This window comes from Doryrhamphus excisus, chromosome 15 (assembly GCF_030265055.1).
Source record: "Doryrhamphus excisus isolate RoL2022-K1 chromosome 15, RoL_Dexc_1.0, whole genome shotgun sequence".
Taxonomy (NCBI): Eukaryota; Metazoa; Chordata; class Actinopteri; order Syngnathiformes; family Syngnathidae; genus Doryrhamphus; species Doryrhamphus excisus.
In genome coordinates, this window is record NC_080480.1 from 2,146,124 (window position 1) to 2,161,710 (window position 15,587).

The following is a 15,587-nucleotide window of genomic DNA, read 5'->3' on the forward strand; positions in this document are numbered from 1 at the left end:
CAATATTATTTTACTGAACTTTTGACTTATTGATGGTGTTTTAACTGTGCTTAGATTTCACTAAATGCAGCACTGCCGTGTGGGGGGGGTGGTGTTGGTGACGTCACAGCGTCCGCAACGAGGCACTGTTGAGAAACTGCGCAGCCGCTATGCGCATCCGCCAGCTTGTGGGCAGCTCAGCCATTGCTGTTCCCCTTCAACGCAGACACACACACACACACACGCAGTCACACACACGCGTGGAGGAATCATCGAGGAAAATCACAGCTGGCGTATTTACCGAATCCACGGAGATCCGCCATCTCTAAACTTTCCCCGGATTTCAACGCCTGCGCAGCCCCCCCTCCCACCCTTGGGTGTGTATGTGCATGTCTGCATGTGTGTGTCCGCCATGGAAGCCACCGGTCTCCAAGCAGGCGGCTGCGACACCGCAACCGTGCACGTCAAAAGGGAGGAAGGCGAGGAAAAGCAATATGCGCTGGTTTTGGGCAGCCGGCACTCGCCTGCGCCCTGCAGCGATCCCGCATGCAGGGGGGGGGAAGAGCCGGGAGATCCATCACAGCTGCATACAACCAACACAGCTACTCCTGAGCTGCTGCGTGAGTGCTCACTCTGATTTTTATTTGCAACACGATGCTTTTCACCCGATGCGACTATGCATGCAAGCCACCAGATGGCGCTGTGTAAATAGTTATCGCATTAATGTATAATGTATCGTTGTATTTTTGGAGAAGTGTACATAACCCATAGTTTAACATTTGAACATAATAGTGGGCGTGGTTGGAATATACCATGTTTTCATTGGCTATATGAAAATATACTTTAATTCCATTTAGCAACAAGTGTTTTTTCCCGAACTCGTGGGCGTGATCCGGAAATAGAAGGCAATCACTTCTAGATTGCTGCTTGCACGTGCACGTGTTGCTAGGCAGAATTTGTGACCTCCAAAATATTTAATGAGCTAAACCATTGGTTCTCAAACTTAGGTTTTTGTTTTTAAAAAATTAATGCACATAATTATATTTGCCGGCCATCTCTGTGTGGAGTTTGCATGTTCTCCCCGTGCATGCGTGGGTTTTCTCCGGGTACTCCGGTTTTCCTCCCACATTCCAAAAAAAACATGCTAGGTTAATTAGCGACTCCAAATTGTCCATAGGTATGAATGTGAGTGTGAATGGTTGTTTGTCTATATGTGCCCTGTGATTGGCTGGCCACCACTTCAGGGTGTACCCCGCCTCTCGCCCAAAGAAGACAGCTGGGATAGGCTCCAGCACCCCCCGCAACCCTTGTGAGGATAAGCAGTAGAAAATGAATGAATTAATGAGTTCTCCTCCTATTTTGTGTGGAAGTGGTAACTTTTTGGCTTCTTATTTTGTCTTTCCCCACCCTCGGTCATCTCTGTGTGGAGTTTGCATGTTCTCCCCGTGCATGCGTGGGTTTTCTCCGGGTACTCCGGTTTCCTCCCACATTCCAAAAAAAACATGCTAGGTTAATTAGCGACTCCAAATTGTCCATAGGTATGAATGTGAGTGTGAATGGTTGTTTGTCTATATGTGCCCTGTGATTGGCTGGCCACCAGTCCAGGGTGTACCCCGCCTCTCGCCCCGAAGAAGACAGCTGGGATAGGCTCCAGCACCCCCGCAACCCTTGTGAGGATAAGCAGTAGAAAATGAATGAATTAATGAGTTCTCCTCCTATTTTGTGTGGAAGTGGTAACTTTTTGGCTTCTTATTTTGTCTTTCCCCACCCTCGGCCATCTCTGAATGTGAGTGTGAATGGTTGTTTGAATATATATGTGCCCTGTGATTGGCTGGCCACCAGTCCAGGGTGTACCCCGCCTCTCGCCCCGAAGAAGACAGCTGGGATAGGCTCCAGCATACCCATGATGAGGATAAGCGGTAGAAAATGAATGAATGAATTATATTTGCCTAATGGGCTAGCAGGCTCTGCTAATGCATATATAACGCATAATACTACTTTATTACTAAATATTAGTCATATACTTTAATAATACCTGTCCCCGGGTGTGTCGCTCCCCAGCCCCGGCGATGCCATCTGCCCCTCCGGAGAAGACTCTCGCCCTCGGTTCCGATTTCTCCTCCAAAGCCGTGTTGTGTCTGATCGAGGCCGTCGGTCGCCGCTGGGGCCTTTACGAGACGCGGGAACGCTCGCAGCTGTTCCAGAGCGTCCAGGAGGAGTTAGCCGCCAAAGGCCACATACTTCCTGTGGAGAGGATCCGACGCAAGTGGAATAATTTGATCGTGACGTACAAACGGGTGAAAGACCGCAGCCGGGAGACGGGCCAAGCCAAGACGTCGTGGGAGTTCTTTAATGTGAGTGCGGCGGTCCCAAATTAAATGGCGAATAGACGGAATTTATGAAATTCAATAACCACTGTATGATTTCTGTATTCCCTGTCTTGTAGCTCATGGATGCCACGTTGTGCGACACGGTCGGTTCTTACATCAGCAACAAACGTAGCAAAGGAGGCGGCGCCGTCCCCACGCAGGTCACGCCTAAACTACACATCCCACCGCCGACCACCATCATCCACCCTAACGGGAACTTCTCCACGCCTGTTCATGTGGAACCAGGTCTCAAGGCTCAGTCCGCTCCCGGCGGGAACAACAGTGACGCCATCGGGACTATTCGCCAAACAGAGAGCCCGGACCTAAAACCCTTGATGGTACTTAATAGCGACATTGTTACCAGCAGCCTTCATCTGGCCTCCACCGATCCGCCTCCGTCTTTTATCTCCTCGTCTTGTTTCACACACCCGGCCTCCCCCTCGCTTGGGTCTGATCTGAATCTGAACACCCCCGGTAAAGTTCTATCATTCCCGACGGACGTCATGTGCTTTCGTCGCGGCCACAACCTCGCTTCCAATTTCCCGTCCGCGTCCTCCGTTTCCACCTCGGCAGAACCCAAAGTCAAGAAAGCCAACGAGGAGCACATGAGCGCCCCCTTCTACCGGGAGATTTTTAAGAAAAGGGAGGAGCAAACTCACCTGGATGGCGTCGCTCACGGTCGCGTGGACGCCAGAGAAAAACGACGTGAGAGAAGAGAAGTGCGGATGGCGAAGTCCCTGTGCCGCATCGCCACGGCTCTGGAGCTGCTCTCGTCCAAGCAGGACACCGTCATCGCTCTCCTGCAGAGGCTGGCTGATAAAAAGTGAAGGACGAGGACATTATTTGAGTGACAGCTGTCTTCTAAAATTAATATGCTATGTTTACTAAAGATTATTATTACCCAATTTCTCAAGTTGATTGTTTTTAACCAACACTGGAGGTGACTCGTTCGTTTCTTTTGACTCGACTCACTAAAAAGAGTTGGTTCTTTCGGCTCATCAGATTTTTTTTCATTCTATTCATTTTCTTATCCTCACGGGGGGGTGCTGGAGCCTATCCCAGCTGTCTTTGGGCGAGAGGCGGGTTGCCAGCCAATCACAGGGCACATATAGACAAACAACCATTCACACTCACATTCATACCTATGGACAATTTGGAGTCGCTAATTAACCTAGCATGCATGTGGTTTGGATAATTTTACTTTATTTTAGTTTTATTGTGTGCGAGACTTATTGTTGTACTTTGAATAGAAAATGTTGAAATAGAATATTCTTGCCCCCCCCCCCCCCCTCCCTTTATCCCAGCTGTCTTCAGGCGAGAGGCAGGGTACACCCTGCATTGGTCACCAGCCAATCACAGGGCACATATAGACAAACAACCATTCACACTCACATTCATACCTATGGACAATTTGGAGTCGCTAATTAGCCTAGCATGTTTTTGGAATGTGGGAGGAAACCGGAGTACCCGGAGAAAACCCACGCATGCACGGGGAGAACATGCAAACTCCACACAGAGATGACCGAGGGTGGGGAAAGACACAATAAGAAGCCAAAAAGTTACCACTTCCACACAAAATAGGAGGAGAACTCATTCATTCATTCATTTTCTACCGCTTATCGTCACGGGGAGTTGATGGAGCCTATCCCAGCTGTCTTCTAGCGAGAGGCGGGGTACACCCTGGACTGGTGGCCAGCCAATCACAGGGCACATATAGACAAACAACCAATCACACTCACATTCATACCTATGGACAATTTGGAGTCGCTAATTAACCTAGCATGTTTTTGGAATGTGGGAGGAAACCGGAGTAACCCGGAGAAAACCCACGCATGCACGGGAAGAACATGTAAACTCCACACAGAGATGGCCGAGGGTGGAATTGAACCCTGGTCTCTTAGCTGTGAGGTCTGCGCGTTAACCACTCGTCCGCCGTGCCGCCCCAGATTTTTTTTTTTTGTCACTTAAATTGATTTCTTACCAAAACAGCTGTAAAATTAATTTCTAATGTAAATACATAATTATACAGTAATCCCTTGCCACTTTGAATTCTGTAGCTTCACTCACAGTTTTTCAAAAATATATTAATAATTCATTTTGTGGTTGAATATGGCTCATTATTAGTAAAAAAAAAATATATATATATATAAGTTTTTACTTTTTTGGCCCAAATAAATGAACTAAAATACAAATATAAGGCATCTAGAAGACACATTCAAAGAAGCTGTGATGATACAGTATGTAGTATTCGACACTGGTCACTAGGTGTCAGTAATGTTACTAGAAAAAAGCACCAATCTGATTGCCCAACAACAAGCGTTTATGGCAGGTTTGAATGATCTCACAACAGGCGCAATCATCGCCAACATGGGTCTCTGTTGCCGCCGTTAGCAACACCAAGCTAAAAGTCAAGTCTGAATCCCTGATGTCATTTCCTGTTCAACACTGGGACACATTTACAGCAACACACACAAGCACAGGGCTGAATTTTTCTACTTTATGTTATTTCTTTGACTATATTGAGTAATATTAATGGAAATATTAATGGAAAGCTGATGTTTAAAAGGTATTAAGAAGGTAGGAAACATGTTTTCTAGTATCGGAAATTCACTTATCAGGGTCTGGAACAAATTAACCACGATAAACGAGGGGTTACTGTATATCCGATGTTTATACATTATGGCTTTATTAAAAATGCATGGAACAAATTGCACCAAAAAATGAATTATTTTTAATTATCATCAGATTTTGTTTTCCTTTCCGCACATTTTAACTAATACGTTTGCAGGCTCGGTTATCACAGGAAATAATAAGTCCAAAAACAGTATTTATTACTAAGTATAGCACTGAATACTGAAAAGTACACCCAACACCTTACCAGATGCTTCTCTCCTCTCCCAGGCCACTGTTGTGTGTGTGTGTGAGTGACAGGAAGAAAAGCTCTTACCCACTTTGACTCATCTTTTCCCAGACCTTTTTCTTGGGTTTTATATTAGGAGAAATACGGTATTTGAAATGCAGTCACTATTCAGTCATAATGTCTTCATCTTCTTCCTCGTCGTCGTCTTCGTCAAAGTACTTTTCCTCTGCGTCTCTGTTGACAATATCGAGGTTGTCGAAGTCCGGGTTCTCGTCCACCTCGCTGTCACGGAGACACACAAGCACAGAGGAACATGTAACCTCCACGTTTCAAAGCATGCGTGATGTCTTCATGAGGGGAGTTGGAAGATAACTCAGATGATGTAACTCGGATGTAGAAGCGAAGGCCGACCTGTAGTTGAAATCCTTGTCTTTGCCGTCGAGGAAGCGCTGGTGCATCTGACTGATGAACTCCTCCCGTAGGAGAGCCTTCTCTTCAGACGTCGGCTCCCAAGTCTGCTCTTGGACTCTGTCATCTTCAGCAGGAACATCAAATTAACCTAGCATGCATGTTGTTGGAATAATTTTACTTTATTTTAGTTTTATTTAGTTTTATTTTTGTGCACATTCATTCAATTTCTACCGCTTATCCTCATCATGGGTATGCTGGAGCCTATCCCAGCTGTCTTCGGTCCGAGAGGCGGGGTACACACTGGACTGGTGGCCAGCCAATCACAGGGCACATATAGACAAACAACCATTCACACTCACATTCATACCTATGGACAATTTGGAGTCGCTAATTAACCTAGCATGTTTTTGGAATGTGGGAGGAAACCGGAGTAGCCGGAGAAAACCCACACATGCACGGGGAGAACATGCAAACTCCACACAGAGATGGCCGAGGGTGGGGAAAGACAAAATAAGAAGCCAAAAAGTTACCACTTCCACACAAAATAGGAGGAGAACTCATTCATTTTCTACCGCTTATCCTTACAAGGGTTGCCGGGGGTGCTGGAGCCTATCCCAGCCATCTTCGGTCCGAGAGGCGGGGTACACCCTGGACTGGTGGCCAGCCAATCACAGGGCACATATAGACAAACAACCATTCACACTCAAATTCATACCTATGGACAATTTGGAGTCGCTAATTAACCTAGCATGCATGTTGTTGGAATAATTTTACTTTATTTTAGTTTTATTGTGTGTGAGATTCATTGTTGTACGTCCCCCCCAAGTGCACATTCATTCATTCATTCATTTTCAAACAACCATTCACACTCACATTCATACCTATGGACAATTTGGAGTCGCTAATTAACCTAGCATGTTATTGGAATGTGGGAGGAAACCGGAGTACTCGGAGAAAACCCACGCATGCACGGGGAGAACATGCAAACTCCACGCAGAGATGGCCGAAGGTGGAATTGAACCCTAGCTGTGAGGTCTGCGAGCTAACCACTCGACCACCGTGCCGCCCCAAATGACACATACAAAATAAAAAAAATCCAACTAAATCGCCACCGTTTCTTGCCTTCATCATCCTCGTCCTCATCCTCCTCCCGAGCACCATCCTCTCTCTCTTGCTCCTCCTGTAAACGACCTTGGATGAGACGCTCTTGGTAGGAGTTGAGGAGGAGGTGGGCGAGCCCGCCGGACGCCTCGGTTCCCCCCTGTGCAGTATCCAACATAGCCCCTTGGGAGCGCTCTAGCACCTGAAATGAGAAACTAAGATGGAAAACCACATCATGAAGAAGGAGCACGACTTCCGAGTATTCCTACCTCCTCGTCGGTGAGGTACTGTCCAATGTAATGTTCATACAACAGCGGTTCCCTCATCCGCATCTCTTCTTCACTGAAGTATTCACCCTCTAAATAAACAGTGAAGACTTTACACTGGTGTTGTACATTTGGAAAAAAAAAAAAAAGACACCTGTACCTTTCTGCAAGGCCCTGAGAGCAGCATAGCGCTGGTTTCTAACTCGCTTCTTATCAGTGCTTCCTGCAGCTCGCCTGTGGATCACTTCGCTGTAGTGTTGAGCCCGCGGGTCGGCGCTGACGTGGGCAAAGGATCGCAGATGCTCCGGCTTCAGGTAGCTCTGGAAAAAGCAAAGAAAAGGAAAAATACATTATTTTAATATGACTAATTCACACCAGATTTCCAGTTAATTCCCGTACGGGATGGGGATTTTACCTGACAAAATAGCAATATTCTTTTACTCAATAAAAAAAAAAACACATTATGGGACGGAAAAATTTGTCTGCATGTTCGGAACTTCTGCTTCCATGCCAGAGTTGTACTGCAGAATAATTATTTTTTTCATCAATTAATCTAAATATTGGGCGGCACGCTGGTCTAGTGGTTGGCGCGCAGACCTCACAGCTCGGAGACCAGGGTTCAATTCCACCCTCGGCCACCTCTGTGTGGAGTTTGCATGTTCTCCCCGTGCATGCGTGGGTTTTCTCCCCGGGTAATGTAAAGGGTGTCGGTAATGTTACTATATTTGGTCATAGAAGTGTAAAGGTGACTATAGGGATGCTAATTCACGTCAGGAGGGCTCTAATGTTAAGAAGTCTATTTGGAAGGTCATAAACGTTAACGTGCAGGCCTCACAGCTAGGAGACCAGGGTTCAATTCCACCCTCGGCCACCTCTGTGTGGAGTTTGCATGTTCTCCCCGTGCATGCGTGGGTTTTCTCCGGGTACTCCGGTTTCCTCCCACATTCCAAAAACATGCTAGGTTAATTAGCGACTCCAAATTGTCCATAGGTATGAATGTGAGTGTGAATGGTTGTTTGTCTATATGTGCCCTGTGATTGGCTGGCTGGCGACCAGTCCAGGGTGTACCCCGCCCCTCGCCCAAAGACAGCTGGGATAGGCTCCAGCACCCGCCGCGACCCTCGTGAGGAAAAAGCGGTAGAAAATGAATGAATAATCTAAATCTCATTTTGATTAATCAGTTTAGAGATATATTTTTTTCCTTCTGTTTATTATTCTGCTGCCAACCTTAGTATGATGTTTATATATTTGATGCTACTTACATGGTATCGCTCCAGGAAGACCAGAGGTTTGCTCCTGTACTGCTGCAGGAGCTCTTTTTTACGCTCTTCAGGTGTCAGTTCAGCTTCTCCCATCTGCTGACTCTTCACTTGGCTTCCACTCACAACCACAGCATCCAACAAGGCGGTGACATCAGCAGGAACATTCTGGAACAATTGCGTTTAAAAAAAAAACAGAGATCAGTGACGCGAGTATACTATGGCCGATGGCCCATTTTTACAAAGTCAAGCTCACCTGGGTGTCTTCCAGCGGCTCCTGGTGAAGGATGGGGGCAACACGGAGCTTTATCTCTAACGGTTTTTCAGTTGTTGTACTTCGGTCGTCCTTCGGATCAGATCTATCCGACGTATCCGGTTGTATTTTAACGCGAGGTTCGAGCTCACCCCACATTGCTTATGTATTTCTAACGTTAATTTTGTCACCCTTTGTTGTGCTACTCTTTAATCAGAGACGCGTATAGGGGTGGCTTGTATCCAAATTGATAAAACAGCCACAGTAGCAGATGTAAGCGAACTTTATCATTTAACTTACAAGTTGCTATCTTTCCTGCTAGCATGATGGTGCGCCGCCATATTGGTCCGTCACTATTTTTGTTCCCCCACTTCCTACGGACACGCTACGTATATTTGCCCTCTGCTGGAAGGTTTCCGGAAATGAACATTCACTAAAAACTAAATTTACATTGTAATTATTGATATTATTGATTGTGGAAGTATTTTTATATTGCATAAAAATGAATTATTAGTGGTTGACCAATCCCCTTTTAAAATAGCCACAGCAGCAGAGGTAAGCGAACTTTATCATTTAACTCACAAGTTGCTATACTTCCTGCTAGCATGATGGTGCGCCGCCATATTGGTCCGTCACTATTTTTGTTCCCCCACTTCCTACGGACACGCTACGTATATTTGCCCTCTGCTGGAAGGTTTCCGGAAATGAACATTCACTAAAAACTAAATTTACATTGTAATTATTGATATTATTGATTGTGGAAGTATTTTTATATTGCATAAAAAGGAATTATTAGTGGTTGACCAATCTCCTTTTAAAATAGCCACAGTAGCAGAGGTAAGCGAACTTTATCATTTAACTCACAAGTTGCTATACTTCCTGCTAGCATGATGGTGCGCCGCCATATTGGTCCGTCACTATTTTGTTCCCCCACTTCCTACGGACACGCTACGTATATCTGCCCTCTGCTGGAAGGTTTCCGGAAATGAACATTCACCAACAACATTTACAATGTAATTATTGATAATATTACTTGTTGAAGTATTTTTATATTGCATAAAAATGATTTATTAGTGGTTGACCAATCCCCATCTAATATAGCCACAGTAGCAGATGTAAGCGAACTTTATCATTTAACTCACAAGTTGCTATCCTTCCTGCTAGCGTGATGGTGCGCCGCCATATTGGTCCGTCACTATTTTTGTTCCCCCGCTTCCTACGGACACGCTACGTATATCTGCCCTCTGCTGGAGGGTTTGTGGAAATTAACATTCACTTAAAAAATATATATTATTGATATTATTAATTGTAGAAGTATTTTTATGTTGCATAAAAAGGATTTATTAGTGGTTGACCAATCTCCTTTTAATATAGCAGAACATTATTGTGGGACAGTAAAAAAAAACAGACAAAAATTATGTATGTGCTGTGCCTTGTTTGGTATTGGAACATATTCAACACACACACACACACACATATATATATATATATATATATATATATATATATATATATACACACACAACATATGAGATATATGATAATTACATACGAGTAGAAGAAGTGGGGTTAACTTGAACCTAACTTGAACCTGTTTCTAATTTGTTGTCTCGGTGCTGACTCAGATGGACGCCCACGAGTGATGATGTCGATTGATTTTTAAAGATATTTAGATGCAGTTGTACGGTATATTAACATAAATTATTTCACACGTCAGTATGAACGGAGTCGAAAGTCTTGTAACAGCATACCTACACGTCTGTATGCGCGCAAACACTCAGCAGAGTGAGATTATCCACGCCGGCGCTGCGGTTGTGGCCTTATCTGGAGTAATGATTCGTTCCTCCCCGTCTCTTCTTAGACTTTCAAGTTCTCTGCCCGGGGATATTACATCCTCTTGCATACAAACACCCTCTGAGAAACACACACACACACACACATATCCTTCCAACGTGCACACCCATGCACTGTTTGTGTGAGTCAGATCTGCAAAGCATCCCATCACATATCTACAGTCACTAATCAGGATGCCATGGCATTGTATCATCTTGTGTAACATTACGGAGCGTGCTTTGTCGGGAATGACAATGAATTAAATAAACGACAAAGTATTATGACACGCTGACTTATATAATAAATTAGCAGCAAATCAATTAGCAGCTAAAACAGACCAGCTTTTTTTATATTGGGAGCCCAACCGTCTTCAAGGGAGGCTCAGCAGCTTCAGAAAAATAAAGATTTTTTTAGCCAAATTTGTAGATTGTCAAACATGGTGGAAAGATTGTGTTAAAGACAATGCGTTGAGAAGAGTACCGACAACGAATGATCCGTTTTCCTTCGCAAAAAAAGTCGTAAGCACCCAAGGTCAGAGCAGCCTTGCCGTTTGAGAGAGACTCTTGAAAAGAAGTCACATTTCGGGACAACGTGTGTGAGCTAAAATACATCAGAGGACAGACGGCGGTGGGTTCAGGAACAGTTTAGGATGGGGGGGGGGGGGGGGGGGGGGGGGGGGCAAAATGAGCACACGCTGCATTCAATGGAAGAACAATTTAATGGGATTTCAACTTGCTGGCACTCGGGGCACACAAGCTTGCCTTCATCTGAAATTCGGAGAATACATTAACATAGACGACTTTAGCGTGCTACGCTACCTGGTACCTACCTGAAGAGTTTCATGTAATGAATAACTAATGAGGCATCGTTATTTACAGTATAACGAATTAGACTGCCTGAAAAAAATGGAATATCGCATAATTTTCATCATTTTTAACCAAGACCGCGTATTAAAAGCCATTTTATTCGAACACATGTCAATCAACTGTCAACTGTCAACTGCTAATTGGTTCCAGACCCGACCGTGATAAGTGAAATTAAGTGAAGTAGAATTCTTTATTTATAAATGGAATATTTACATAGTTATAGCATAGAAAACCCGTTTTTGACCTTCCAAATAAAGGTTTGAATATCATTAGAGCACTCTAGACGTCAAATAACACCCCTATAGTCATCTTTACTCTGTGTTAGAGATTATTGTGCCTCTTGTGAGATCATTCAAATCCGCGATCAACTGGCGATCGAGTCTGGTGCTTGTGTGTCATCAACACGAGTGACCAGTGTAGAATACCACATATCACGTCCTTGAATGAATCTTCTGAATGCCTTAAATTGAATCTTAAAAATGCTTAAGTTAGGCCAAAATATGTACACTTTGATTAAATATGCATATTTTCTGACTAATAATAGGACGTATTTAACCATGACACAGCATTATGATTATTTATTCATTTATTAGAGCCCTGTAGATAAGAAATAACACCCCTATAGTCATGTTTACTCCGTGTTTGAGATTATTGTGCCTCTTGTGAGATCATTCAAACCCACGATGAACTGTCGATCGAGTCTGGTGCTTGTGCGTCTCACCGAACATTACAGTAACACGAGTCACTTTGAGTGACCAGTATAGAATACCACATATCACGTCCTTGAACGAGTCTTCTGAATGCCTTAAATTTAAGCTTGAAAATGCTCAAGTTAGGCAAAAGTATGCACAATTTGATTAAATATGCATATTTTCTGACCAATAATAGGACGCATTTAACCATGACACAGCATTATTGTTGTTTATTCATGTATTAGAGCCCTCTAGATAAGAAATAACACCCCTATAGTCATGTTTACTCTGTGTTTGAGATTATTGTGCCTCTTGTGAGATCATTCAAACCCACGATGAACTGTCGATCGAGTCTGGTGCTTGTGTGTCTCCTTGAACATTACAGTAACATGAGTGACTTTGAGTGACCAGTGTAGAATACCACATATCACGTTTTTCAATGAATCGTCCGAATGCCTTAAATTTAAGCTTGAAAATGCTTAAGTTAGGCAAAAGTATGCACAATTTGATTAAAATATGCATATTTTCTGACTAATAGTAGGATGTAATTAACCATGACACAGCATTATTGTTATTTATTCATTTATTAGAGCCCTCTAGATACGAAATAACACCCCTATAGTCACATTGTCAATTGTATTACCCAATATAGTAGGCATAATAGGTGCAAATAAGACTAATAAGAATGTATTAATATATTTTTGGAACTATATTAATTACAGAGTACATTGTTGTGTTTTACTCATGTAGCTAAATGAGTTGCATGGTACTTAATTGTCAAATAAATAGTCCAAAGCTCGGTCTCCTGATCCACGGTCGTTATAATCACAGACTTGATGCAACAGAGTCATTTTTCAAAACAAAAAACGATAGACGCCTCATCAATTTGTGGTCTATCACTCAGCAGCAGACATTGTTGTTTTTCCCTCAAATGTTTCCTTTCTGATGTCATCCATCTCTCTTTGGGCCTGTTCTGCCATTTTTCTTCCAGCTGCCACTCCCCATTTATCTTCCCCTCTAATCTTCACTTCATTTTTCTCCCTCTGTCTTTTTCATATTGATTTCCATCCATTTTCACCGTCCCGCTTTTCCAACCATCCATCTCCATCCACGTCGCAGAGGTACATTTACCCTCAAAAGAGCCCTCCATCCCTCCCTCTGTGGGCGGGTAAGGGGTCTAAGAGGGTCGTCGTCCCCTGGGGGTGCAGGAGCGAGCGCATCCCAGCGGTCCGACAGTGTTCAGCGACGTGAACTGAGGCTTGAGCAGGTACCATCAGTGTTGCTCCAGGGTTGCTAATCCACTCACTCTACCAACGTGGATGCCTAGCATGCAGTCACAACATATAAGGACTGACATCATCATCGCAATTAATCATGGAAAAAGATAAGGAAAGGGACATTTTCTTTGCCGGAGTAGGAGAGGAGAAAATGAGCTTCTTTGTTATTGTTGTTGTTGACACAATACTTTCCACATAATTGGTATCCATCTTAACGATCAATTACCGTATCAATCCTTTTTTTTTTTAGACCAAATTTATCTTCATATTAGCATCAAAATGTCTACTCACAAGGCGGGATACACCCTGGACTGGTGGCCAGCCAATCACAGGGCACATATAGACAAACAACCATTCACACTCACATTCATACCTATGGACAATTTGGAGTCGCTAATTAACCTAGCATGTTTTTGGAATGTGGGAGGAAACCGGAGTAACCAGAATTTCACCAGTAAGATTCCACCTGTTTTCCAGGGTGACAGGGCTCAGGAGGTAGAGTGGTTTGTTACCCAATTCCGTGGTTGCTGGTTCGATCCCACTGTAATGATTTAACTTTTTAAAACATTTCAATATTCAGTCGTCATTTCAAATTCTGCTGTTTTTAGAGTGGTTGTTCCCCAAACCAGTGGTTGCTGGTTCGATCCCACTTTAATCATTCAACTTATTTGTACATTAATTCAATACTAAGTCTTCATTTTTACTTTTCAACATTTCTAATTTTGCCTTTTTTAGAGTGGTTGTTCCCCAATACCATGGTTGCTGGTTCGATCCCACTTCAATCATTCAACTTACTTGTACATTTCAATATTCAGTTGTCATTTTTACTTTGCAACATTTCAAATTCTGCTGTTTTTTTTTTAGAGTGGTTGTTCCCCAATACCGTGGTTGCTGGTTCGATCCCACTTCAATCATTCAACATATTTGTACATTTCAATATTCAGTTGTCATTTTTACTTTGCAACATTTCAAATTCTGCTGTTTTTTTTTTTTTAGAGTGGTTGTTCCCCAATACCGTGGTTGCTGGTTCGATCCCACTTCAATCATTCAACTTATTTGTACATTTCAATATTCAGTTGTCATTTTTACTTTGCAACATTTCAAATTCTGCTGTTTTTTTTTTAGAGTGGTTGTTCCCTAATACCATGGTTGCTGGTTCGATCCTACTTCAATCATTCAACTTATTTGTACATTTCAATATTCAGTTGTCATTTTTACTTTGCAACATTTCAAATTCTGCCTTTTTTTAGAGTGGTTGTTCCCCAATGCCATGGTTGCTGGTTCGATCCCACTTCGATCATTCAACATATTTGTACATTTCAATATTCAGTTGTCATTTTTACTTTGCAATATTTCAAATTCTGCCTTTTTTAGAGTGGTTGTTCCCTAATCCTGTGGTTGCTGGTTCGATCCCACTTCAATCATTCAACTTATTTGTACATTTCAATATTCAGTTGTCATTTTTACTTTGCAATATTTCAAATTCTGCCTTTTTTTAGAGTGGTTGTTCCCTAATCCTGTGGTTGCTGGTTCGATCCTATTTAAATCATTCAACTTATTTGTACATTTCAATATTCAGTCTTCCGGGAAGGATTACTGCGGGTAAAGTGAATGAAGAAATGAATATTATACAGTTGTATTGTGGCACTTTCATAGAGATTTCATCGATTTTTTATTTTGACGTTGGAAACACGGAATTTCCTTCCTGACCTTGTGATTTTTATCCTTTTCCAAAGCTCAGCCTCGGCTGTTAAGCATTTACAACGCGGACATGGCGCCAGCTACGAAGACCAAAAGGCTTTGACTCGACAAACCGCCGGTATCAAACCCTTTCACGAGTCACAGAGGGAGACAGCCAATCACAGCCAATTTTCTTCCAATTTCCTCTCATTAGCATAAATCTGGACACTTACTTGACAACCCATTTCTCTCTCTCCGTCTTCCCTCGCTGGCTTTCTTCTTGTCGCAGTGAACGGTTCAGCTGCTCTCCATTAACACACGATGCTCGAGAGTCAGCTGGGAATCGGCTTTGAGGGTCACGACTGGTCCTGTTGGAAGAACATTTGCACTCTTACTACGGTTACTTTACACGTGAACCTTTACAATATGATATTATATATAATATTAGATACTACGTGATGCCGTGGGAGGATTTATCCATTATGAACTCAAATGAAACATAAAATCTATCAAAAGTAATATGGCGGTATCTTCACCCGGAACAATTAAATTGTCTCATAATTACATGCGACCGGTCGGTGAAGCTAATTATGAGCTGGTATTAGCTTGTATTTGATTAAGTGTTTGACCATTTCACCTTGAGGGCTAACATGTAGACCACAGACTCCGATATGAACCATCACATTAACATCATTTGTATTAATTTACGTTAAAAAGCCATAGCATTTCAGTATGTGGAAT

The 15,587-nt window shown here is 43.1% G+C and overlaps 2 protein-coding genes across 2 annotated transcripts; one reads left to right on the plus strand and one right to left on the minus strand.

The window, feature by feature from the left end:
• Positions 1–103: 103 nt before the first annotated feature.
• On the plus strand, positions 104–3,293 carry LOC131103067 (uncharacterized). The gene is made up of 3 exons (XM_058048957.1): positions 104–599; positions 2,041–2,333; positions 2,426–3,293. The coding sequence occupies exons 1-3, from the start codon at positions 377–379 to the stop codon at positions 3,173–3,175; spliced, it is 1,266 nt and encodes a 421-aa protein (XP_057904940.1). The 5' UTR covers positions 104–376; the 3' UTR covers positions 3,176–3,293.
• Positions 3,294–4,650: 1,357 nt separating this feature from the next.
• On the minus strand, positions 4,651–9,645 carry ccdc97 (coiled-coil domain containing 97). The gene is made up of 7 exons (XM_058049361.1): positions 8,502–9,645; positions 8,249–8,413; positions 7,147–7,306; positions 6,990–7,078; positions 6,742–6,922; positions 5,620–5,743; positions 4,651–5,490 (listed from the first exon to the last, which is right to left on the minus strand). The coding sequence occupies exons 1-7, from the start codon at positions 8,655–8,657 to the stop codon at positions 5,373–5,375; spliced, it is 993 nt and encodes a 330-aa protein (XP_057905344.1). The 5' UTR covers positions 8,658–9,645; the 3' UTR covers positions 4,651–5,372.
• Between the last annotated feature and the right edge of the window lie 5,942 nt (positions 9,646–15,587).

Coding starts and splice junctions, on each gene's coding strand:
- LOC131103067 (XM_058048957.1), top strand. CDS start 377: ATGTGTGTGTCCGCCATGGAAGCCACCGGTCTCCAAGCAGGCGGCTGC. Junction 600..2,040: donor AGCTACTCCTGAGCTGCTGC/GTGAGTGCTCAC, acceptor GTCGCTCCCCAG/CCCCGGCGATGCCATCTGCC. Junction 2,334..2,425: donor CGTCGTGGGAGTTCTTTAAT/GTGAGTGCGGCG, acceptor CCTGTCTTGTAG/CTCATGGATGCCACGTTGTG.
- ccdc97 (XM_058049361.1), bottom strand. CDS start 8,657: ATGTGGGGTGAGCTCGAACCTCGCGTTAAAATACAACCGGATACGTCG. Junction 8,414..8,501: donor AGCCGCTGGAAGACACCCAG/GTGAGCTTGACT, acceptor CAATTGTTCCAG/AATGTTCCTGCTGATGTCAC. Junction 6,923..6,989: donor AGTACCTCACCGACGAGGAG/GTAGGAATACTC, acceptor TTCTCATTTCAG/GTGCTAGAGCGCTCCCAAGG.